Genomic DNA, 25,460 nt, shown 5'->3' with positions numbered 1-25,460 from the left:
TATAAGCTAGCCGGCTCGTTAGGGCTTACTTGGATTTTTTTTTTTCGAATATCTGAATGTTGGGATTTCAGTGGCATAGCCAGGATTTTTAACGTGAGGGGCCCAAAAGGCCCTTTCAAGGCATTTTTTCCTATGTTTTAAATAATTTCTCATACATTTACTGCATTTTTGGCTGCTAGAAGGGGGCCCGTGCCCCCTGGGCCACCCCCTGGCTACGCCCCTGGATTTCTGTAGATGCTGGATCCAGCTTGTCAACGGTTGCTGGATTCGCCTGATGTCGAGGCTCTGGATGCCAGTGATGAAAAATAAGTGGATGCCGGATGAGCTTACATGGCATGGGGCGTCGGTTTGTTTCTATAAGTTCACTTGTCATTGTCGCGCCTCTGTTCTTTCGGGTTCGGTTTGTTTGTGTACGGACATAAAATTAGAATGGTTTTCAAAATCCCATGCAACAAAATGCAATTGTTAAAGTGTAATAGTCAAGCCAGAACAAAAAAAAAGCAAAGACATTACAGTGTATTAGCACTAAATAGTATTTCACGGGTTTTTGAAAACCACTATATTACTCTGTGACTACCGGGCTCCCTGTGCAAAGAGTCCGTAATATTTTGTCCAGCGGGCTCGGCAAGCAAAAGAAAATGGCGGACTCCTAAATCATGTCTGCTGATGCTAAGCTCCCTAGTAAGCAAACAGGGTTACTACAGGGCCATCAGGGGGCTGTGCGAGCAGTGAGGTTCAATAGCGATGGAAACTACTGTTTAACATGCGGGAGTGATAAGATACTTGCGCTGTGGAACCCTCATAAAGCCACCCGCTTGAAGACGTATTCCGGCCACGGCTACGAGGTCTTGGACGCCGTAGCTGCAGGTGACAGTAGCAGGATTGCTAGCTGTAGTGCCGATAGGACTGTTGTTCTGTGGGATGTGAGCACTGGCCAAGTTATCCGACGTTATAGAGGGCACACTAGTGTGAGTAGAGTAGATTTGCTCATCTGGATTGAATCACAGTCTTACACTCTTTTTTTTATAAGAAACTTTTAACTTAAATAAGAACGTCAAACTAGTGTGGGTAGAGTAGATTTGCTCATCTGGATTGAAGTCACAGTCTTATACTCTTTTTTTTTATAAAAACCTTTTAACTTATATACGATTTCACACATAAGATTTCATCGTGCGCCGTCATCGTCCCTCTGCCATCGTAAATCTTCAGTTCGCTAATAACATATAACATACAGTACATAGGTACTTTCCATGAAATACAACGCTGTCTCAGTGTGCTTTCCTCAATTCTCCATGTTTTTAGTGGCATCACACAAGCTTTAAAAAAAACCCACAACCTTAGGTCATCAACCATCACACAGCTAGGGATGTTACTAGTTTCACGGCATGCATGAGCTTATATTGATACAGTAACACCTTTTTTTCTATAGAGGGTTAACTGTGTAAAGTTCAATCAACCAGACAGCACCGTCATCATCTCTGGATCTTACGACTCTACCATCAGGTGCTGGGATTGCCGATCACGCAGTCAGGAGCCGGTACAAGTGATAGATGACGCCAAGGACAGTGTTACTTCAGTGCATGTCTCATCTCATGAAATACTCTCAGGGTAAGGATGCGCAGTTCCAGGATTTAGGGGGGGGATGCACCGGCCCGAACCCCCTCCTCCCTGGATTCATTATGGAGTAGCTACTGAAGGCCAAAATATTGCTGTGGTTTACTATTCTTTTACCCCTAAGTAACAAAAGCCCCTGCTTGGGGATGAAGTTGTAGTTGGTAGCCGTACGTATCTGATCCCCCCCAGCAAAATTTATATTTTATTAAAGCAAAGGGGAAAGACCAACAAACTATTTCTCATTTTAAAGCAATTCAAATGTAAATGCGTGTGAATGAGTTAAATTGTTTCATGTTCATTTGCAGGCATTTGCATGATATTGCTACATTTTAATAGAAAAGGGTCTTGGGGGGAAAGGAAAAGCATTTAAAACATTAAAAATGATACATAACGATAAAATGATACAGCATCATTATTCTATGGTAACCTTGAAAATGAGGGAAAACTATAGTCAGTGGGAGCGTAGGGTATTTGAACGAACCACCCCACTTGGCAGGAAGGATTGCTAAGATGAAAGACAATTGGTTTGTTGATACTTGAACTCTGATGGCTTTTTTAGCATATTCTTTTCATAACACAGATCTGTTGACTGCAAAGTGCGTAACTATGATATCCGCATGGGCACTATGCATGCAGACTGCATAGGTGAGCCTGTCACCAGTGTAACATTCACCCAAGATGGTCAGTGTATTTTAGTATCATCACTGGACAACACAGTACGGCTGATGGACAAAGACACAGGGGAGCTACTAAATGAGTAAGTCTTAAATAAGAAATAAGTATTGAAGTAAAGAAGGGTTCAGGTCGTAGTTTTGTGTGGATTTTTCAGCTTCAAAAGGGTTAATCATTTTTCTGGGATTGAAGATGGGAAAAAGGACTTCCATTTTTATTCTTTTCATTTTCTTGAGTGTTTTTTTTGCGGTTGCCAGATCTTCTGCTCCCGCTCCTGTCTGGCTCCCTAGTGTTCTAATGCAAACATGTTGTTATAGCAGCTTCAATCAGAAAGCATGTTTTTTTTTTATTTGGAAGCAACTTAACCTCACAATGTAACACAGCTCTGTCACACAAATTGGCTGATGGCACAATGGTTCTAAGTGTGGCTACATCAGGACTCCATTTGAAGCAATTGGTTTTCATCTCAGTTTCATCTCTTTTATTTATTTCTACCAGGTTCAAGGGGCATCAGAACAAGGAATACAAGTTGGATAGTTGTTTGAATCACACGGACACCCACGTTATTAGTGGCTCAGAGGATGGTTCCATCCACTTTTGGGACCTTATTGAAGCCAAGCTTATCTTCTCTTTAGAGAAGGCACACAAAGGAGTTGCATACTCATTATCGTACCATCCCAAGGACTCCTGTTTACTATCTGCCTCATCTGATGGCGAGGTCAAAGTTTGGCATGAGAAGGAATGGGAGCCATCATAAATAGCATACTCACAATAAGCTATTATTATTGATAAAGTAGCAAGTCATTACTCGTCACGCATGACAGTATTGTCATGTTCTTGCAGTGGGTGTCCCTTTGGGTTCACCAGTGCCCAGGCCCCTGCGAACCTACCTCTCCCCCCCCCACACACACAATGGCAGAAGGTCCACTTTCTGTTCTCAATAGACATTTTGTAGACAAGACAATAGAAAAGACAAAACTAGACAAAACCAAAAATTAACTCACCTCACAAGACAAATCTTTGGGTACAGGCCAGGTGACTTCTGCTTTGAGATGTCCAGGATCTGCCCCCTGCCTTGGTGATCCAGGATGTCGACAATGGGGATTGGAGAGCCACAAATTCACTGACAGATGGGATGTAACCATAGCCGTAGCAGGCCTCAAATTATTTGGGGGCATGATACAGAAACACTAAGAAAACAATGGGGGGCACAGCCATGCCCCTACTGGTCATTTCCTTTTAATTTTTGAAAATATTGGTGGGGGCACATGCCCCCAGTGCCCCACCTCCTGCTACGGCCCTTGTAACACAGGAAGCTCAATAAGGAGATAACTTTCCCCCTTATTTTCTTGTGCCTTATTTACACGGTGCTCTTTTCCACAGTATTTATTTTGCCAAAAAAAACTTTTACAATCAAACTCATTGCATTGTTCGTCTAAACGTCGTGGGGGTGAGGGGACCTGAACTTTGAAGAAACATGCGTGCCCATGCCATTTACCCATCAAAAGGTGCCGTTGCGAGTTTTTCTACCGGCCCACCAGCATTTGTCGCACATTTTTTTTTGAAGGTTGAAAAAGTTTGCTGCAGAAAGTAGATGGTTCTACTTTTTGCAACAAAACTCTTAGATGTAGCCCGTATTACTACAACAACCCGCAACTGAGTGCATTCCCATTTTACACCCCCTTGTTTGCTGACAAGGAATAGACACTTTCTTTTTTTTTGAAGGTTTCATTTGTTGTGATGCTAAGAATATATGAAGATTGTTTAAAATCGGAGTGCTATTCAGTGACGCCCTGGCAGTACTGCCTTCATCAGAAATAACGATAAATATATAACGGTTCCCTGAAACGTTGGTGATTAACACTTGAGTGATTTTACGTACTCTTAGCATGGGAAAATAGGGTTCAACAGGCTCGTAGCCAGGGGGGGTGGTTCGGAAGAACCCGCCCCCCCCTCCCCGCTCGACTGGAAGGTCCGCTGTAATGAAGGAAAATTGGGTACCACAGCGACCTAAGAGAAAATGGTCCGCTTTATGGTTAAACGAACCCCCCCCCCCCCCTCAAAATCCTGGCTACGGGCCTGTTCAAGGAGAGGAAAGTTATTCGCAAAGCCACACTTAGTCATCTTGAACATTCTTTACCCATTTTTTAATTCAAAGTTGATAAATGTTCTCAGTTTTATAACAATCTATACACGAGTAGTTTGAAGGCTAATGGATTTTTATCACCGTATACCGAAATTTATCTTCAAAAAGAGTGGAATATCTGTACAATAAAATGGATGCGCCTAGTTCAAGGTTTGGTGCGTTTCTTCGCCTTGCGTGTCTTGTGCTTCTTTGTCTTGGAGTCCACGAGTTGTTGCGAGTAGCGCTTGATGGCGTTACGGGAGAGAACGTCTTCGTCTTCTCCGCTTTCTTCGTCATCTATTAAAAGAAACGACGAAAGGTTTATCAAATTGGTTTTCCACTGCCAGATTGGAACAGTAGGAAGGTATAATCTACCATCTTAAGACGGGGCTCTCGCACCGCCGAATACCTAAAACGCGCGACAAACGGATACGGAACACCCAAATTGTTTAGATTCGAGTTTTTTGACAGTTCGAGTTATCGGGGTTCTAAGGTTAAAAGAGGGCGTTCTCACGTGAGATTCGCTGAATTCTGCGCCCGACATATATAGGTTCGCATCCTATTTCTACTATTGGCGAGAAAACTACGTACCATCGTAACCTGCTGTTCTCTCGGCGACCACGGGTAATTTGACTCGAGTATTGTGTTGGGGGAGCTTGCTTTCCATGCTGGAGCGGAACTGGAAACGAGTAAAATAAAAAAAAATAAAAATCAGCAGGGAGGGTCTTTTTTTAACAAGAAACCCAGTATTGTCAAGTTCTGTTAACGATTTTACTTAAGAACATATTTTGAGCGATAAAGTCAGTCACTCTAATATTTTCAAAAGAGGTAAACGGAGACAGAGAAATTAGCGGAGACGTAAGATGAGCGAATTAAAATAAGTGCAAAGGCGGGAAAAAAAAAAACAGAAAAAAAGGGGATCTGGTTTTCACACGCGCATAAGCTCTTACGTCTCCGCTTCCTTCTCTTCTCCTTCGCTACTTAAAACCCGGCCTAAAGGCAACCATGAAACCTTTTCACTTCGAAAACAAAAGCCTGCTGAATGCCCCACCTCAAAGTCCTCCATCTCCTTCATGACATCAGAGATGTCTTTGCCGCCGAGGTCATCCATCAGCTTGAGAAGCTTCTGTTCGCACGTGCCCAACAGATCCAGGATGTATTCATCTGATGTCGGGGAGAGCTGGGCCTGGGGGACCTGGCCCTTAGGGGCCTTAAGATGCTGTAGTTTATCTGCAAGGTGCTCAATTCCAGCCTTAGTGTTGACGAGAGTGCGGCTGGCATGGTTCTGCCTCAGCTCGGCCTCCGCACAGCGTTTTTCCTCGTCGTCGACGCGCTGTTGGAACTCTTCAAGCATCCTCTGTCCACTGGATAGACGAGCCTCACCAGAGTACTTCATCTCTTCGTACTCCAGGCGAAGCTTTTCCTGTTGGCGATTATAAAGTGTGGGCTAAAGTGAAAGCTCTCCGTCATAAGCCCCTGAACGCGCCTGGTAACTATTTTACAAACAATAGGACCGAAACACAATCAAAGACATTGTGAACCAACACGCTAATGCCAATGCATTCAAGTTATTTTCTTGTGTGCATAAAATTATTTTCAGTGAAATTGGACAAAGTATTAACACATCAATGATGCTGAGAGTAAATAAAAATGCCTGTTTTTGTGAATGCTTGCAAAGCATTTACAAGCAGCCAGCACTTAGGGGAATCCTGCCAACGTTCTGAGTCCACTAAATCTTTAAATATAAGGTACATATACCTTACAGCAGACTATTTATTGTGTATCTTACCTTGTCTTCCTTAAGGCGAACCAGCATCTTCTCATTGTTGTTCTTCAGTTGCTCAAGGTGCTTCTGGGTGTCACCCTGCGACAGGAACCTCTGCACAACCTCCTTGATGTCAGACACTCCTGTTGCATCCTTGATCTTGTTCATGGCCTCCTCATATGTAGTGATCTTCCTCTCTTGTTCCTCCCCAGAGAGTGTGGCTTTGGGATCTAAAACAGATTCAACAGCAATCAAATAAACATTTAAAACATTTTAACCAATTGAATACTTAATGTTTCTATACTGAAATACTGGGGGTTGTTAAAGGGGGTGAGGAACTGATTTTTTTTGTTACACTGAAACGGTAGGGGGGGCTCTATAAAGATCTCCCCTCCCCCTCAGCGATTTTCAGAACCCTCCCTAGAGCTATACACTGAGGAATAAAAAAAGATGTCTAAAAACAATAAATGACAACCTGCCAAAGCCATGCTCAAATTAAACAGGACCCTCATTGCCTCTGTTACGAGGCAGAGAGGTGAGCAAAAAGTCAACAAAGTGTTATTTACCTGTTAGCTCATCTTGCTGAAGGGATGATCTCTGGAGCTAAAAATGAAGCAAACAAATCTATTTAAGCAAATTCTGTGTTTTCTTCAGGGGTGATCGGCCACCACTCGCTCTGCAATTCCCAAGTGACATACCCCGGCTCAAGGCTCATGTGTGAAGGCTCATGAATAAGAAAAAAATGTTGAAACATAAGAATATTTGCAAATCCCTCAAAACAATTTCGTTTTTGTGTCAGTTGTACTCAGTCTTGATTTGAAAAATAACAAATGTGTGCCTAATATTTTGCAATGCTTCTATAAGAAAAGCCTGCTTTTTGGCCATCTAGGGTGAGTGCATAAACCTACTGTAACCATCCTTAATTAGCACATGAACATAATGCATCAACATGTCTCTCAACAATCTCTTTTATATAAAAAGAACCTTGTTTTCTTACCCTCTTCTCCACTTTGTCAGCCTGTTCCTTTTTCTCTTCAGCCTGTTTCTTGTACTCTGCAAGAGCAGCCTCTCTCTCCCTCTTGGACTCTGACACAGACTGTTCCAGCTTTGCCAGCTCTGCCTTGGCTGCTTCCCTGGCAAGCTGTGCATCATTGTTACTGGCCTTTAATTCTTGAAGCTCTTCCTCCATACGACGGATGGCTTCCTCTTTGTTGTCTAGGTTGTTGGGCCATGTGCGACATTCCTCTCGGAGACAGTCATAGATTTGTTCATAAGTACACTTGATTCTTTTAGCTTCACTCAGCTTAAGGGACATCTTGTCCAGATTGTTTTCTACCACCCGTAATCTCTAAAACACACAAAATCTGTCAGAAGTTAGGCGAGGCTTGATGTCCTTTACTGGCAATCATATGTTAACTAATTGTTTTTTGGTGTAGCTACTTTTAAACTGGGTTAAGTGACTCCTTGGGGAATCACAGAAAAATATAAAAGACTGTCTGCCTTGTTACCATATTTGAATAGTTGTTTGATCCTTTAAAGGTTGTGCTTTAATAATTTAAACTTGAATAACAACTTGAGATTCCCACTAACTAAAACTAACTTCAAAAACTCAAGACTGTTTGAGGATCTTGCAGAGTTTAACTGCACTTAATTTTCAGCCTTTCACAGAGCACAAGTTTATCTTTATAAAGAATGCTAATAAAAGGCCACTTTGGGCAGTGTTCTCAATTTCTTAGGAAGATGTAAAGCCTGTATATAAGTAAATAAGATAAAGCAAACATGTAAACAAAGTTCAAGCATACTTCAATTTTACTCTCCATTGCATAAAGTGCGTATGATAGAAACAGATTAGCTTATGGTGAGATTTAGTATCGGCATACTGACCTGAGCATCGTCAGAATCTCCAGCATCAGTATTGACAGCCTCCTCAGCATCCTTCACCATCTGGTCGTACTCCGTCTGTAACTGCTTTAGCTTCTTTTCTTGGACTTTCCTTGTGTGCTTCAATGCATTCATCTTCTTCACTGACTCACACACTTGTTGATCTAGCTTATTGATTGCAGCCTGTAAAATAAAACCAATGATATCACCATGGAAGCTCCTTAATTACATTGCAACTTTAACATAGTAATTTGGCAACTCTTACTGAATAGTGTTACTACAAAGGCTACAGACAAGCTGTAGAAAAACTAGATGGTCTGCATAGACTTGGTTTAGACAGGGTATAAATCAACACAAGGTGGAAAGGGTATGTTAAACGCCTCTGTGAAACAGTGCCATACCTGCCAACTCTTTTTTATACCTTGTCTATTAGACCGGAGTCTCAAGATTTTGGACATCTTCTCCCGAGAGCTTTCTATAGGGCAAATGCCTGCTATGGTATACACACCCCTTCCAAAAAGCCTTGAGATTTTGGAGGTTGACAGATATGCAGTGTTGATTACTTACCCTTCCTGACATGCCTTTCATGGCACAATGTCTTTGAGGATCTCTCTGTTTGAATGCCTCATCAATGACTTTTTCGTCTCCCTACAATGTTTAAAAAATGGTCCATACTCTATTTCTTTATTATAATTTTTTCTTGGGTGGGGGAGGGTGACTTAATCCTTACGGATATTTTTTTTTTTTTTTTGCTTTGGCCTCAAATTTGGGAAGAAGGTTAATTGAGGAGGATGCTGTCCCAGCATCTTCCCCCTTCCATTCATGTGAAGATATCTACTTACCGCTTTTTTCTTGGCGAGCTCGAGCCTTAAGTCTTTGTTCTTTTCCCTCAAAGACTGTATAGTCTCCTTGTTCTTTTTCATCGACCATTGGGAGCTTTCATAGTAAGCTTTCCTGTCACCATCTGAGCAGGAAGAACACAAAAGAGAAGATTTAGTTTCGACATTCGACAAAATTACAGTATATAACTAATTCCCCGTAAAAAAAAAAAACATAATTGCATAGGACAAAATAGGCTTAGGTTAAAAAGATAAGAAGGGACAACTGTGCTCTTAAAATTGGTAAAATTTTAGGAAGAAAGTTATCGATCGTCGTTCTCTCTGGAGGAACCTAACCAAACACAACTCACCTAACAGGGCAAGTTTTCTCTTCAACTCGTCAATCTCCTCTGTAATTCGCATCGTTCCTCGTTCACACATCTTTGGAGATTCTATAAATTCCACTTCAAGTGGAGAAATATGTATTTAACCAGTTATTTCTCCCGTAAATTGCCAAGTGTTTATGTGACTTGTGCGATCCGCTTTATCTGCCTTGTCTTCTACTTGGTATGTTGCTATGGTGACAGGGTAAATTCAAAATATTTTCTGCGCGTGGCTCATGACAACAGCCGCTGGTCAGCATAACGCAACTTTTGATTGTTTCTTGACGTTTAAAAGTAACCAATCAAAACGCTCCTTAGTTCGCGCGCGGTTTTATCAAGAAGTCCGATCGTCCGGCCATAATAATGATGTAAAGTAAGTTTTATTCGTAGTTTATAAAGTTTCCATGGTTTCTACCGCTTCAGAATCGTCTTATGTTATATAATGAGTTGACAGTATGAAATTGGGTATTGCAGAAAAAGGATTACTATGTAAAAACAGGATTCTAGCTAACAAGTCTAAATCTTGGTAAGCTTTCATAAGCAGCGGTGGTGCTAGTCGGATTATTTTTATTTTCGTTTTCATTTGTTTAATTTGTTATTTTTCATTTTTTAAGAACCTATCCTAAAAATGCAAACACTTATATTGCGAGGAGACACTCAAAGTTAATCTATTGGAGTTATTGCCAACACAGTCTACTCTTGCATGCCCCTGTTATGTCAACACCGCCACCGCCCACATCACTCCGAGCACCCTCATCATCAAGATCCACAAGTGAGGTCTTGGGTCGCCGGTATGTATAGTGATATAGTATAGATACACATATACTTCAGAATACTTATGATTTTAAGAGGCCCATAAACATCAACCATGAGTTTTATCAATAAGAAAGGCTTGGAAAGAAGGCTACTACATCCCATATGTCTAAATGTAGCACGAAGTAGCTGTAGTATGAAGGCGAGATAAGATAAATGAATTTTGTACTGTCCTTTACCCTGTTTATTTGTGTCAGATGGGGTCTTTTTTCAACAATGCTAAAATGCATAGCCTGCATGCAGATGAACTTGATCTTACAAATAAAGTCTGGACTTTACCCGTAAGGTCAGGTTCTTCTGCATGCAGGCTATAAAATATGGGAAGTATGGTGGTGCTTTGCAGATGTATTTCTCCTTTACTGAGCTTTGTATCATTTGGAATGGGAAAGTGACATTGAAGTCTCTGCAAAGAGCAAACATGCATATATGTAAAAGAATAACACCATCTCTGATTTCCTCCTTAGAAATGGTAGCAAGCTGAGGCAGCCTTTCAAATCTCCGGTTGGTTGATTTATTTTCTAGTTCAACAGAGAGTTTTCATCAGTTATTGTTAGTTCCAGAGTCAGGAAAAATTTTTCTTTATGTAAAAGTGAGTCTTTTATTAGATACAGGCCACAACAAAACCAAGTGAAGTTAGAAGTGATAATCCTCACAAGATACAAGAACTGCACAAGAAACTCCATGAACTTGACAGTGAAATACAAGTACTAAAGAAAGAGTAAGAAAACGGGCTTATTTCTTGTTCTGTCAGATTTGTTTAGGGCTTGGTATAAACTGGGATTATTCTGTACAGTTTGTTTAGGGTTTGGTATAAACTGCAATTTTTCAATTAACTTGATCTGATTTACAGGTACCATGAGGATGAATTACAGCACCACATAGAAAAGCTCCATGAGTACAATGAGATAAAAGATGTTGGGCAGCTCCTGATTGGAAGACTTGGTAATTCATGTGTAAGATATGAGTGTACTGACAGTTTCTTACAGTGTTTTACACACTCTTTATTGTTTATTGTCATGCTGTTGTAATAATATTGGGTTACCTGTGCAAGTGCCTTTACCAGGTCAGCGGTTACACTAAGCATGAGGTTTACTCTTCACTACAAGTAGTTTTCATAAACCTCAAGTGCACTGTACAGCTTGTATGGGTGTGGTGGGCGATACCTTAAACACACTCACAAATTATAAGCCTTCTGTAAAATTGCTTATCTCTGAGCCTCAGTCGGTTGGAATAAAACTATTTTTGCACAGGTAACAAGAAAGTTGTGTTTAGAGATTGATAAGTTAGTGATTTGCTGTCCACTCACCTTTTCGGTGAAAAAATTTAAATTTTCCGGTGTCCGTAATCTAATGCATCTGCATAAATAATTCTCTCGCTGTGATGAAAATGCTAAGTTTAGGAATAATATTTAATTTGAAATTTGAATTTAGTGCTCACAGCAATTGTTCTGAAATGTTGATGCATTGATGGCTGATTGGTAACTGATTGTTCTTGAGCCTGGGGGTTAGAGGAGCTGAACCTCTTGTTTAAGCCTGCTTGCAGGCTTGTTGTTGACATTTTAAATTATTAAAGAATTTTTTGGATAGGTGAACTTGAAGGCAAGACTACAAGATCTTTATATGCAGAATTTGGACTAAATGTTGAAGATTGAGGTAAAACCTACTTAGTAAAGATAGCACTTGTCTTTTGTGTTTAACTTTTGTAAATATTTAAAGCTGGACTTGAAAACAGAGTAATCCTGTCTTGATTGAAGCATCAGGTATCCTGATCATCAGTCAAATATCATCAAATAGACAGAGGGGTGTTTTTCCCCTTGTGATGCCCTTTCTTGCAAGGGGAGCTAGTTAAAGTCGTTAATATTTGAATTACCATGCATGCAAACCAAGGAATACACAAATCACCCAAACAGCTATTATTAGAAAAGACAGACAAAACAAATCAAGTGTTTTCTGTATAGGGCTTTATGTAAATCATTGTTTGCACAATTCCATTAAAGTTTGTGCATGCAGCACTAATATGTGGTGACTCGCACGAAAACATACCACCAAAGAGGTTGGAATTCCCCCCAATGCGGGCACAAACTTTCCGTTCTTGTGGTGCATGACATGACAGAAAACAGACTTTTTTTAGATTGTGTGATTGAAATTTGAGCTTTTCGTCCCTGAACTGATGCACAGGGCAATGATGATCAAGGAAAAATTATCTTAAAATGCCAAAATCTGGTTATGTGCACTTTAGCCTCACGTTATTTGTGTTTTGAAAATCATTCCGTAGAACAAGTAACCTATAGCTATTGTAAGTATTTGTGTCTTCTCTCTCTATCTGGAATTGCGCGTTTTCCAGGTTTTTCCGTCATGTAGAGGTGCATGCATTCCACAAACTAGTGGGAGCTTTCTGTTACTGAGGCGCAACTCACATTCTGTGAGATGGGTGGGGGCATACTCTGAAACAGGTGCGGATTTGGCCAAATAACTAAATCTCTAAGGTACGTTTTCATGTGAGTCATCACAGCAAATTACAGTATCAAATAAATAGCATTTTCCGTAGACTATTGTCATCCTTATAACATGATCATTATATTAAAACAGTATCTTATAAAGATCAAATAAACAACTAGAGATTAAAAAGATATCTAGAAACTAAACTGGTTAACCTTGCTAAAGGAGATTAACTGATCTACCTTCAAAAGAAGAAGACAACAGCATCATAGCTTCATTGGGACAGTAAATTTAAAAACCTGAAATTTTCCACATTTTGGGGATCCATGCCATGGTCCTAGTAGTTTTTTTTTGTCGTTTTAAAAGGTGTTATATTTCTTTGTTCCTGCCTGGACTAATTTTAAGATTCCACCCTTTGTTTCTCAACCACTGATAGTGCAGTATAATCTACTACGTACCTAAATGATGTTGAGAAAGAGAAATTTTTGTGGCCCTGAATGTGACTAAGTGTAAAAATGCCATTAGCTTTGTATTACACTCTGTGTGCGACAATCAAAAGGTCAAACTTCACTCATTCTGCTCAGTAAACCTGTGGCTTACTACCAGTGTGTAGACCCCACTCAGGGTGAATACTAAAATGTCTGCCTAGAGGCTTGTGCGGCTGGGTGAACATGGAGCTTTTGTTTGGAACACCGTTAGTATAGTGGTAGATCGGCAGATGGTGCCATGTCTGGTGTTGTTGCCGCAGTCTGGTAGGAAGTCTCTTGCGCAGTGCTTGTTGGTACTGGGAGTGCTTAGCAAGGTCAGGTCCCCTCTTGGAATTATAGAGCTGTTTGCCTCTGGATACCATCTGGTCTCGCCTGGGAATTAAAGGATTGGGAACTAAATTACTCTAATTATTAGCTTAATGTAACACTATGCAGCTGGCTTTAACAGGGTACCTAAATTTCTGCAATAGCCTTGTACCAACTTTTATCTGTGAGATTTAATTCCCAGTACCACTTCCTGCCCAGATGCTACTTGGTGGTTGCACTTGCAAACAAGTTGTTGTTTGCAAAGTTTTTTTTTCCAAGGCTTGCGCATCTAGAATATTTTGGGATATCAATGGCAGATCAATTGAGGGTGGCTATCCACCCCTCCCCCAACATATTCAAATGAATTTCTGTTCCATTAATTGTGTTATCTACCCCTTTTTATCTTCATTTCATTGTTGTCCAACCCCTTCTACAGAGTCTTAATCCACCAGGGGGCTTCCAGTGATTCTAAAGCTCTGCATTATAAAGCACCATCCCATATATACCAATTTCAGATAATAAAGTGAGTTTATATGCACAGTACACCTAATTACCTGGCCAGATTTTCAAGGGTCTCCTCAATACGGTCGCCATCACAGTATTTGCAGTCACCCTCTGTATGGGTGTGGTACTTGGTCTGAGGTGCTTGCAGGTAGAGGGACTTGGTGCCAGCTAGTGTGGAGAAAAACTTGAGAGCTATTTCTCGCTCTGTAAAACAACAGAACTCCAGGTCAAACACATCCTCTTTATTGTTGTCATTTGAAATAGGAAAACAAGTTAATGAAGTTTCGAATTAGCCCACGCCGCTTTGCAGCTCTAGTGGAGCTCGGGGCCTCTGGTAACCCAGGGTACAAAGTTTTACACTTCATTTATAAAACTGAATCTCATTCTTATGGCAATAGCAAGGAGAAACAGTTTTTTAGGCTAAATTCTAAACTGAAATATTCCTTTTTTTGCAACATACTCTCATGATTACTTAGAACTTGGTCAAGTAATGTTGCATATAATATTATGTATAAGTGAGTAGTTTACTGGTTTATGTGAGTTCTACAAGTATGTTACATAGTCTATTTAACTTCTAATCTTGAGATTGCATCATTTCAATAAAAAAAAACCCAGTTGTTTCCTATCTAATATAAAACCCTGCTCTAATTAACCTGTGCTTTTCCCTACCTTTATCAGTGGCAGTCACAAGCCATTTATCCACAGCCTCCATGGACTTTGGGCTTATAGTGTGTTGAACAAGGCCTCCCTGTGGCTCCTTATTCTTTTCATTCAGGATCTTCGTAATGACCCTCTTTCCTGTGCAAAGTGACATGACGGAAAAACATGACTTGACGTTTCCAATAAGCTCATTTCACATCAAATAAGGCGGAAAATTCCCCAAATTACTTAGTGAGTAATATCAAACAAAATATCAAATGTGACGTTTTTTTTAAATTGATGCGACTTTTTCTAAAGTGTCATTGAAATTTGAGGTTTTCATCCCTGAGCCCATACATAGCGCAAGGATATCAAGAAAAAAAATTGTCTTAAAAAGCCAAAATCAGGGTATGTGCATTTCGGCCACTCATTTTTTTGTGTTTTGAAAAGGGAAAATCAGTCCGGAATACAAGGAACTGCATCTTTTTCTCCATCTCTTCGAAGTGCGCATGTTCAGGGTTTTTCCGTCATGTCGTGCAAAGTGAAATACATAGCATAAAGGAATCTGAAAGGGGAACGGTGCTCTTTAGCTGAGAGGTTCACAGAGGAGCAGATTTTATAGTGTATTGATTGATTATGATTTTTTCCATGCTTGTGATCTAATTAAAGTGGACATAACACTCTTTACTGATAGGAAAATTCAATGTCGCTGTTAGCTGTAAGTTTATGTAGTTAAAGAGAGGCAAGGCCTTAAGGTATGAGGCAGGGAGAAACTTTTGTCTTTACCATAATAACAGTTAAAAGATGCTGCCCACAACAGAAGCAAACTTAAATTATATGGCTTTCAAACTTATTCGGGCGGGGAATGGGGTGCACATGCCCCCAGTGCGCTACCCCCTGATACAGCTCTGACAGGAACTAAATTCTTAGGCTGGCTCACCTTGCCGTGATAGTCCACCGAGCATGCCACCCAGGGCTGGTACAGTCTCATCCTTTGACACCATAGCCAGCTGGAAAAATATGGAAATATTACTGGTGCTGTTATTACCATTATCAGCCGCTTGTGGTTGTGCTCTCATGGCATTCTTACGATTTAAACCATTTTATTCTATTTTCGATTACAAAGGAGACCTCGTTAATTGGTTACCCTCCATTTAACAGTTCAAAAAAAGCCAAATTTTGAATTCTTCAGTCAAACTCTATAGTTTAAACCTCTTGGTAATAGTCACATTTTTGGCCCCAAGACTGCCCATCACATATATTGGGGTCCAAGTGTATTTCTTTTGCTCGAATAGGCTCTGAATCAATAGCCCATGAGGCTGAAAATTGTCAAAGCACACAAATATGTCAAATTAAATAGCTGAAAACATTGTCAGGTCTGGATATTTTGGCTTACAAATGTGGCACTACTGAAAGGCCAAAACTGATGACCTACTTGTAGCTCAACCTATCAGAATGCAGCATTTATGAGGACGCTAATGTGATTTGACCAATAAGTGCACATAGCAAGTGTCCAATAAAATGAGCCTTTGAGACCTTTTGGGGAGATGCTGGTTTGAACTGCAACTTGGCTGATCTTCTTGAAGAGGCCACTGAGCCTAAACGAGGCACTGAAAGCAAACAAACAGATGTTAAGTGCTGTGTACCCAATATGTGGTACTGGTGTCCTTAGTGTCAGATTTTATTGTGAAAGGGGGAGTGAAAAGTCATAGAAATCCACAGAAACAATCTTCTGCCCTACTAACCACAGGTTCAAAGAGATGACTGTCAATCAAATTTATTGTAGTTTCAAGCCATAAATGAAACACCTGTCATGCTATTATATTTCATTACATTGGTCCCTCATTTTGGGACCTGCCCTGTGCTTACATTGTCCCGGCTTGCTCATTGCACTTGCAGATGACTTAATACTAAGAGCTGACATTCTGGAATGTAAACTGTCTCTTTCTTGGTCAATCTTGGCTAAATCATCACAAAGAAGATAGAAATAAATATTAAGCTCTTATGTAAGAAATTATTAAAAGAAACTATGATTTTTTTCAATAAAGTGTTCTCGTGTGTGTACTGTACCAGTGTTGGGTGCAGGTGAGACATGCATATTCACCTACTGACAAAAAAACATTCTTCTCTATTGAAAAATCACCATATCTTAGACTTGTTGCATCATGACTTAATATCTATGCCTGCACACCCTCTGCAAATAGGGGACTTGTGCTAAGAGATCATGTGACCTTTCTGGGTGGCAAATTCAAAACAAAATAAACAAACAAAAAAAGCAGAAATGACTGCGCCGTCACACCAGAGAACAACAAAAAAATAAAATATTGATTTGATATTAACACTTTCTGAGAAAAAATGTTGTCGCTGGTTCGTAAGCGCTAAATAAATTACTTTTTGTTGCAGTTATTTTGCCGCCAAAAGCCTCAGTGCATGCTAACTTGCCACTTAAACACTTATGCGATCTCTTAGCGCAAGTCCCATATTCTGGCTACAAGCCTGATATTGATTGTTTGAGAACACAGTAACATACCAGGCCCATACCCAGGGGGGTCCAGGGGGTGCGAATGACCCCCCACACACAACGGCCTAAACTCCACTTTTGGTTCTCAATAGACGTGCTAATTGTAGACAAAACTATAAAGCATAAGCTAGATCACTCTGGTTTATAGCCAAATCCGAAAATAAACGTCAAATCATTTTTTGAGTTGGTTAGATTTTTATCAGAGTATTACCTTACCCTCCCCCCCCGGAAAAATTAAGGCCAATTTTTCAGATTTCGCACCCCCCCCAAGAAAAATCCTGGGTATGGGCCTGCATACATGCCACACCTCACGAAATTGCTGCTTTCTGTTGGCTTTGGTTGTTTACCTTTCCTTTCTTGTTCCTCCATCACACCTCCTTTGACAAGCCTGTCAGGCACTTTCCAACTCATGAAACTCTGTCATCAAGTAATAAAGCAAGGACTGTATTTACATGCATTCATATGCCAACAAAGTAGGGCCAAATCCTTTCTAGAATCCTGCCTTTGATTGTGGAATGTACACTTCGCTGTGGCAGATTCGTGGTCGGTTTTGGTTAGCAAGAAACAAGATTAACAGGATTTCATAGTGAAAAGTGACTAGTGAGACAGGATTGGGGAACAAAAATTGATTTCCCACTGTATTTGCAAGAAATACAAGGTTTGTATGAAAAAAAAAAGGGTTTACACCCCCTGTACATACTTTAACCTGACACCCCTTCCAAGAATTTTAAATTTGACATCTATTAAGGCAGTGGGGGGGGGGGGGGAGGTATTGTTTTTTTTTTCTGGAATGCTCCTTCAATGTTTACCTGCTTAGGGGTTATTTCACATCAATTTCACATGTTTTTATGATGTGAAAAAGATGGCGTTTCACAGTAGCTTTACATGGGTTTAACATTATCATTTCACATGGTTGGTTCACATCAATATCACATGTATTTCACACAGTCTCTCCTAGTAGTGGAATGTGGAATCGTAATGAAAATTAATGGTACTATGGTAATTATGAAAGGTGGAGTGACATATTATATTAAAGGAAAGTCCTTTGGTTCCATTTTCCTTTTTTGGATTAATAATCACACTCCAGAGAGCTTATCACCTTTTCAAACAAAGCGATATTTAATTATCTATTTCAACAGGCCATGTGTCTGAAATAAAATCGTCTGGATGGAGTGCTAAGTAAGATCAAACGTGCTATGAGTCGTGATTTGAGTTGTGCTAGGGAACTAGAATTTATGTTATATTGTAAAAAAACATTCTTGAATTCTTTTCCTGTTTGACCTACAGTGTGACCTGTAGCAAATTAAACAAGATATATTTTGTACACAATGATATCACTATTCTATTCAAGATAACAAAATTCAAAGACAACTCGATGCTGGCTGAAGCACTTTGTACCAAACCTGAAGATTACTGAATCTGAAGTTTATAGGATACTTTCAAGTAGGTGTTGTTCGGGGATCAGAATGTAATACGGCACTTCTTATGTGCACGAGATTTAATTATTGCGCTTAGGTGTACTAACAATATAGTATTCCATCACTGCATCTTCTCACAGATTGCAGTTTCTATAATTCAAATATTGCATTGAGGTCGCATCTCCGACTATTGCGGCTTGGGCAACTTTGGAAAACCATTTCAGTGTAAACAATCATTTAGCGCGCGCGCTCTGATCCGTATTTAAAAAAAAAAAAAAAAAAATTATCACAAGACTTTAAAAGTTCTATCCTCTTACCGGAGTCGATTTGAAGCTAGCTGCCGAGTCTACTCGCTCGGCGGTGCCCTGTCGCCCTGCCATTTTAGCGGCTGATGAACCCGGGGGGAACACATGTGATGCTTCTTGTTTATATTTGATCTTGATGGATTTGAGAAAGCCAGGCGGCAAACTATCCGTTCTGGAGTCACCGATTAAGTCGATAAGGTCCATTGCAGCACCTTTCCTTAACTGTGACGAGTTAAACCCACGGTTAGTGTTAGTTTAAAGCCGATAATTGTGGCTCATCTTTGCGTTTTATCGAAGTGTGCGGTAAGTGACTGTGGTCGCCTAGGGATACGGCCTCGGTTGTGTGTTTTAGTGTGAAGTCGGGTGTGACTTGGCATTGTTCTCGGTTCAAGTTTGGGATATCTAATTATCTGAACAGAAATTAGTGATGTAATAAGAATCAATGTAATAAGAAAGAATATGCAAGTACTGTGGAAAGATGTTATATTTATTGTGATTGTTATTTCGCATGATTGTTTGTTAGAGGTTATTCGGGGCCTTTGGTTGAATGTCACGCATCACACGTGTATTGCGTGATTGTTCAGTCAACCAAGGGCGGTAGGAACAGAGTTTTGTTAGGCTAAATTTTGATAACCGCGAAATTTCCTCTAGTTATGGCTGAAATGTGCATTGTTTGCGACGCGCTCTCCGTGTTTCATTAGCAAACCCGGTCAACTTTATACTTTGCGTACCGAGCTCTCGTGGTGCATGAACTGTCCCCGACGCGCTAGCAACGTGCCCGACTAAGCACACTGCAATCCGCCCCGCCCACCCCAACCCCTCAGCCACCGTTTCGGACTTGCTCGTCTAGGATTTCCTCCATATCTAATGCCCATCTTTGAGTTATAAGGCATTTAAACAATGGTTATCTTATTTTATTTTTTTTCGGGGTCCGGTATCCATCAAATCGCGCGCTCTGATTGGCTCTCGTGAGGTCCGGTATCCTACTATCCGGACCCCGCGAAACCGGACCGCTCACCTCCAAAGCTCGAAATAGTGAGTTGATTTGTTAAATGACCATCGAAAACTGGATATTTACTCCCAAGGTTATAGATCTTCACACAAAAACGGCATTTTATTTGTCATTTTATCTAGAATAATTGACTTTACGGAAAATCGGCTTCAAACTCCCTGTGTTTTGACAATTTCCCGCCACAATGATTTTGCAACGCGCGCGACAATTTCAAGTTTGCTGAAAGTTTATTTGGGATTGAAAAAGCAGCAAATCGTCTCTTCATATGATAAAAAAAAACAACAAATCACTCTAGGAATTTAAATGCATAACCAGCTTACCGTATCCACATTCAAGAGAGGTTTTTTAGGGGATATATCTTATCGTCTGTGGAGGATTTAAAGCGAAAGAAGACATTTCTACGATCAATTCGAGTTAGAACGACGTATCAATTTGGACCTAATTATTTTACAAAAATTGTTGGTTAAAACTCAGAAAATGCCTTCTTTGGATGTTCTGTATTTCTGGAGGATTAAAAGCGTTGTGTGGAAATACCAACTGGAGTTTATTGAATGATCATGAGCGAACAAACTCTTCACGAAAATCGACGAAAGTCAAAAGCGAACCCTCGCCTCGTGCAACCAAAGTTGGAAATTCTATTGAGGAACAATAAATAAATATGTTATTTCCCAGCTAAGGGGTCGGTCCGTATCGTGAATTACTGAACGAGGCCTTCGGCTCATTTATTCTTTTTCGTTTCACTCGAATCGTTCTTACACATCTTCACAACAGCGTTAACTAGAGACAGAACCAAAGCGATAAGAATCAAAAGGGCCATTACAAGCACCGCGAGCACATCTAGCATGTAAAGCTGATAGAATGGCAAAGAGAAACCATGGGGCCTCAGGTGACCCATGTGGCCTAGAGCCTGCACGTACTCCACGAGGTCAGCGGCTTCCACCACAGGCGCACGCGGCCGTTTTCTCATAACTCTGGAGACTCGGGCGGAGTTTTCGTGATACCTAAAGACGAAAGATTTTAAAATTTTTATTTTTATTTTAGCCTGCAAGCAGCCTAGAGCGACCGTAGCCGCTATCCTTCTATATTTGCGAATAACTGTGGTGTTTTGGGTCTATGCGAATCATGTGTAACGCCAGTAATTGGCCATTGAGTAACTAAAAACAGGGTAAAAAACATAATAAATACTCACCTTTTTCCTTTCAAAACAGCCTGCATAACACTGAACAATTGGTCAGCGGTAATATCCGACAGCATAACCACTTCAGCAATCCCAACATCCTTAGCAACCTGCGCGTTTTGATTCTGATCCCCAAAGAGTGGCACGCAGATCATTGGTACACCATGATATGCAGACTCCGCAAGCCCATTGGCTCCCGCGTGTGTGATGAACAGCTTAGTCTTGCTGTGGCCAAGTAAGTCATTCTGTGGAAGCCATTTGACTGTTCGCACGTTTGACGGGATGGACCCTTCTGGGAGTTTCTCTTAATAAAAAAATCTCTCGTCAGTCATATAATGAGTATTTAAAATTTGTACCATCTTTGCATACCATGGAAAAAAGGGTTATTTTAAAAAAAATTAAGAATCTAGTAATCAATGCATTTCAGTCACTGCATGCCATGGACAAGGGTTATTTCAGAGACAAGGTATATTACATACAGAGATTCATGTATCTCCTCTTCCCGAGGCAAACGTTTTATTGGAATTGCCTTAGGGGAGGGAGATCACATTTATAAAAAAATACCGTTGAAAAACACAGCTTGACGGACCAAAATTATACGGCTTTCAAAATTATAGCTCATTTCCGAATAACGCTCCACTGCTCTTAAACAAAAGCTTTAAAACGAGGCCCTTGCTTATTCTGTTACATTTTAATGTAATTTTAGCACAGGGTCTCGATTTGAAGCTGCTTTATCACATTGACCCCTCAACCGGCCTGTACCGGCTTTGGGAAGTACCCACAACCCAAAAAATTCATAAATTCAAAATAAACACAACAAGATAAAGATACTCAGGCATCAGTCTAAGGGATAAATGGTCTTGCAGATATGCATCCAACCAAGGTGTTGGCATCTACTCTTAAGCCAAATAATAGCACAGGTTCTTCGACAAATCTCAAATCGAACAAGGAGAGAAAAGCAGAATCACCCCTCTCAATAAAACGCTCAAAATACCACACAAGGGGGAGAGATCAGCAAACACAGCTCAAGACACAAATAGATACCTTTATTCTGATCCTCCAGGTACATTTCCTTGGCCTCAAAACACAATGTCCATTCCTTGAAGGATTGTACAACCACGAAAATATCTTTACGTATTGCAAAGCATTCTGGGAGATCCAGGGGAAAATTCACGAGGGGAGGGCCAGTCAACACTCCTCTCCCCAAAGTCAAATCCACCTTTGCTTGCAAATATCCATAAGCAAAGCACTCAATTATGCCCCAAAAGACTTCATGATGTCCTGAGACACTCTCCTTATATGCTCATAGCTGTATTTTTGATGAAAAATACAAGCAACCATCAACTTGTGCTGGTTTCAGCACAACGAAGAGGGATTAAAAGTGGGGACCGCAAAGCACTGTTGGAAAGCTTGGATACTGCTGACTAGGTGCAGCTGTGTTTGACTTTGACGGGCTGTATAAAACTCAGAATAGGGGGGGAGGTATCTGTCTTCAGTCTGTTTTTTGTAAATTCAGCTCAAAAAAAGCCAGGAGTTAATGGGTTAAGAGGTATATAAACTAGTAAGACCAGACAAGCTGTAGAAAAACTAGATGGCCTGCGTAGGCGTGGTGTAGACAAGGTATAAATCAACGCAAGGCTGAAAAAAATATGTTGAACGCCTCTTGAAACATATTAGTTTCACAGAACCGTTTAACACATACTTTTTTAACCTTGTGATGATTTATACCTTTTCTTTAAGAGCAGTAGAGCGTGATTTGGAAATAGGCTATCGGGAGGGGTGGAGGGGCGCTTGCCCCCATGCCCCAGCCCTGCTACTCCCTCGTCAGAGGGATTTGAAACCAAACCTACCTTCGTCAAGCTTTACAAGGAATTTCTGTGGAAATCGAGCGAAGACCTTCATCAGCATCACCATTATGTCTTCATCCAAAGCGCTAACCATGGACCCAAACGACACCAAGATTACACCCTCTTCACCGGAGCTCTGCATGAACGTCTCTAGCTCGGTTGGTAATGGCTTTGGGGGACTGGGCAAGAAGTAACCCACTTCTTTTACGTCTAAAAATGATATTGATGGTCTTTTGGATAATTTCTAATATGGCGTCAGCTAGACACGACCTCATATTGAAAATTCCCTTGGAACGTGATTGCCCGCAGACGCCTCAGGCTTATAGTATTCATGCAGACACCGGTAACCGACGGGTAACCGAAATTTGGAAAAAACGCTACGCTCATTTTGAGATTATTTCATTTTAACAAAAATTTACAAGACGGCTGTATTCGAATCTCAACCTGTAAAAGTCACGCTTTCGTGCCTGAATTTGGAAAATCATGCAGATTTTCTAGATCTGTTTGGTAAAGAATGTCAATCACCCACTCTTCTGTTATTGATTATCATTAATAATGCAGCGGTTTATTCGTAAGTAAACTTCAAAATAATAATCTAAGAATGAAGTCTGATATGTTAAAGACGGTATTTGATTGAAAATATCTTGGTTACTTGCTTGAATTAGCCCGATGGAAATGGATGCTTTGTGTGACTCGCCATTGAGCGGGAAAGGGGGGGGGGGGAACGAAATGAAAAATTAAATACCCCCTTCGGTGTATTTAATGAACACTCTCCTTAAACCAAAATATTTTCAACCAAATATCGTCGATAACGTATCAGTATTAGTAGAATGTCATTTTGAAGTTTTTCTTGCAAGTAATAAACTTCTCTATTTTCAATAGTAAACAATCACAAAAAAGAACAGGACGGGGCCCAAAAGGGAATTTCAAGGCATTTTCGCCTGTATTTTAGATAATGTCTCATATATTTACTGCATTTTTTGGCTACGCCTATGCAAAAGAGGTGGTAATTGACATTCTTTAAGATGTGTTGCAAGGGGCTGTGAAGCAGTTCACAAACATTTATGATGACGTCATCCGAACGTTCTACTTACATGGCGGTATGGGCTGTGGATGTCCAAGAATGAAGTCACGTGGTATAATGACCAAATCAACTGTTGATAAAACCTCCCTGATGGTCTTCTCTGGGCAAATACCATGCTTCTCCTTGACAAGTTTATATGATGGATACAAAAACCACTCCAACATAGCACAACTCCCGAGATAGAAACCCAAGTTCTTGAATCTATCAAACAGCCCCATGTATCTTGAAAGTGCTGTCGAAATTTGAGGAACATAAGCTGGATTGTTAATAATTCCAAAGACCATCATTGTTGGAGTGGTTAGCGGGGTTGGGTTGAGTTGAATAAGGGGGAGGTTGAACTTATTTGCGGCAAGATTTGAGCAGAGGTACGTAGCGTCGCCAATAACTACGTTGGACGTGCGGATCTCTTCCACCATCTCGGGACTCTGGAAAAAGTGATCACAATAACCTTCCTGGAAGCTGACAAGATCCTTGACTTGTTGATGGAATGACGTCTGTGTTTTCGAGTCTGTCATGGACTTGATGGAGTTTGTGTTCATTTTGAGGAGTTCCTCCGACAAAGGGAAGACCTTGACATTTGGTTTACCAATCGCATAATCTGCGTCTTCTCCGACCAGGACTGATACCTAGAATGAATATTCGAAAACATCAACACCATCACCAGGTACAATGGGTGAGTCATAAAGATGACGACCTATTTCTACCTACGAGCGAGACTACAATGAGGATCAATTAGACTAGGATGATTCAATCTCGACCTTTTTGCCTCTTTTGATATCAAAATATAACGGAAACCAATTTAAAAATTTTAAGTGTATAACGGGGGGTGCTATTGCCATGGGTATGCGCGAGAGCAAGAATTTCACAGTTTAAAGTTTGTTTACATGAGTCTGAAATTTATACACTTAGGACTCATCCCACATAGATCTAAGCAGTGGTTTATAGCACTTCGTTCGAGTCGATGAATTTTAACTGAGGCAAACCGTCTATGCTATGCTGACGAGTCCTAATAAGGACGAAACAGCTGTCCATGGTTGCCGAACTGCACGGGTAATAGACTGTGCTAGCGTCCCGTCTTGGCCCGACTGGTGCCAATGTGTGTATTCTTGTACTGTTTAAGTCAACTTCTTACATCAATGCGGATTGCATATTTAAATAGCTCTTATTCCAAATGCTCCTTTTGACGTCATTCGGCAATGGTTAGCAGGTCTCACCTTATGACCGCGCTCGGCTAGTTCAACTGCCAACTTGTTCATCACGAGGAAATGGCTTTGGCCAAACATCGCCATCATGGACACTTTAAAACTAGAACAATGGCACATCACTATGGATAATAGAACACACGTAGCATAGAGCTTCATGGTGCCTTGCTTCACTAATATTCTATAGTTAGTATGCTAGCATGAACTGGGAACTCCTTGTTTTGAACGTTGCACTGCCTTTCATAAATCGAGAGAAAGAGAGAGCGAAGGCTGAACGTGGTTTTTAGTTTGGTCGTTGTCGGAGAGGTCGCGGTCACGCTAAAATAGCCATTATGTTAATCCAACTGCTCACTACGTCACAATATGTTTAGTTGCTAATCACGGGCTGTAGGATAGCTATAAGATGATGCCCCGGTCACCACGGAAATCCTGAGTCGTGTTTAGTTTG

At 40.6% G+C, this 25,460-nt stretch overlaps 5 protein-coding genes and 1 long non-coding RNA gene across 9 annotated transcripts; 3 read left to right on the top strand and 3 right to left on the bottom strand.

The window, feature by feature from the left end:
* The first annotated feature begins 604 nt into the window (after positions 1-604).
* LOC5507240 (WD repeat domain-containing protein 83) lies at positions 605-4,575 on the top strand. Its single transcript, XM_001627834.3, has 4 exons — positions 605-968; positions 1,430-1,608; positions 2,195-2,371; positions 2,785-4,575. Exons 1-4 carry the CDS (start codon positions 657-659, stop codon positions 3,041-3,043), a joined length of 927 nt encoding a protein of 308 aa, XP_001627884.1. The 5' UTR covers positions 605-656; the 3' UTR covers positions 3,044-4,575.
* Positions 4,412-9,457, bottom strand: LOC5507252 (outer dynein arm-docking complex subunit 3). The gene is made up of 10 exons (XM_001627853.3): positions 9,247-9,457; positions 8,900-9,021; positions 8,625-8,705; positions 8,061-8,240; positions 7,174-7,524; positions 6,743-6,779; positions 6,201-6,406; positions 5,463-5,834; positions 5,003-5,090; positions 4,412-4,708 (listed from the first exon to the last, which is right to left on the bottom strand). Exons 1-10 carry the CDS (start codon positions 9,314-9,316, stop codon positions 4,578-4,580), a joined length of 1,638 nt encoding a protein of 545 aa, XP_001627903.2. The 5' UTR covers positions 9,317-9,457; the 3' UTR covers positions 4,412-4,577.
* On the top strand, positions 5,759-6,453 carry LOC116614612. Its single transcript, XR_004294641.2, has 2 exons — positions 5,759-5,900; positions 6,249-6,453. It is a non-coding gene; the product is annotated as an uncharacterized LOC116614612 (long non-coding RNA).
* Positions 9,458-9,478: 21 nt separating the features above from the next.
* On the top strand, positions 9,479-12,715 carry LOC116614611 (DNA repair protein SWI5 homolog). Of its 3 annotated transcripts, none has more exons than XM_048731774.1 (6): positions 9,479-9,631; positions 9,951-10,049; positions 10,536-10,572; positions 10,677-10,789; positions 10,922-11,013; positions 11,658-12,715. In XM_048731774.1, the coding sequence occupies exons 1-6, from the start codon at positions 9,495-9,497 to the stop codon at positions 11,720-11,722; spliced, it is 543 nt and encodes a 180-aa protein (XP_048587731.1). In that variant the 5' UTR covers positions 9,479-9,494; the 3' UTR covers positions 11,723-12,715. The 3 variants fall into 3 exon arrangements, with proteins under 3 accessions (XP_048587731.1, XP_048587732.1, XP_048587730.1); XM_048731775.1 differs by having other exon boundaries at positions 10,922-11,024; XM_048731773.1 differs by having other exon boundaries at positions 10,922-11,755.
* Positions 12,015-19,458, bottom strand: LOC5507253. Of its 2 annotated transcripts, XM_001627854.3 has the most exons (8): positions 18,703-19,456; positions 17,315-17,384; positions 16,316-16,408; positions 15,983-16,056; positions 15,387-15,456; positions 14,477-14,605; positions 13,858-14,011; positions 12,015-13,369 (listed from the first exon to the last, which is right to left on the bottom strand). In XM_001627854.3, exons 1-8 carry the CDS (start codon positions 18,892-18,894, stop codon positions 13,090-13,092), a joined length of 1,062 nt encoding a protein of 353 aa, XP_001627904.2. In that variant the 5' UTR covers positions 18,895-19,456; the 3' UTR covers positions 12,015-13,089. The 2 variants fall into 2 exon arrangements, with proteins under 2 accessions (XP_001627904.2, XP_048587728.1); XM_048731771.1 differs by lacking the exon at positions 16,316-16,408 and having other exon boundaries at positions 18,703-19,458.
* A 769-nt stretch (positions 19,459-20,227) lies between these two features.
* On the bottom strand, positions 20,228-25,342 carry LOC5507254 (UDP-glucuronosyltransferase 2B33). Its single transcript, XM_001627855.3, has 5 exons — positions 25,025-25,342; positions 23,821-24,436; positions 22,730-22,936; positions 20,892-21,183; positions 20,228-20,703 (listed from the first exon to the last, which is right to left on the bottom strand). The coding sequence occupies exons 1-5, from the start codon at positions 25,169-25,171 to the stop codon at positions 20,421-20,423; spliced, it is 1,545 nt and encodes a 514-aa protein (XP_001627905.3). The 5' UTR covers positions 25,172-25,342; the 3' UTR covers positions 20,228-20,420.
* Positions 25,343-25,460: the final 118 nt, after the last annotated feature.

This window comes from Nematostella vectensis, chromosome 8, assembly GCF_932526225.1.
Source record: "Nematostella vectensis chromosome 8, jaNemVect1.1, whole genome shotgun sequence".
NCBI lineage: Eukaryota > Metazoa > Cnidaria > Anthozoa > Actiniaria > Edwardsiidae > Nematostella > Nematostella vectensis.
This window is presented reverse-complemented; position numbering and strand designations above follow the sequence as displayed.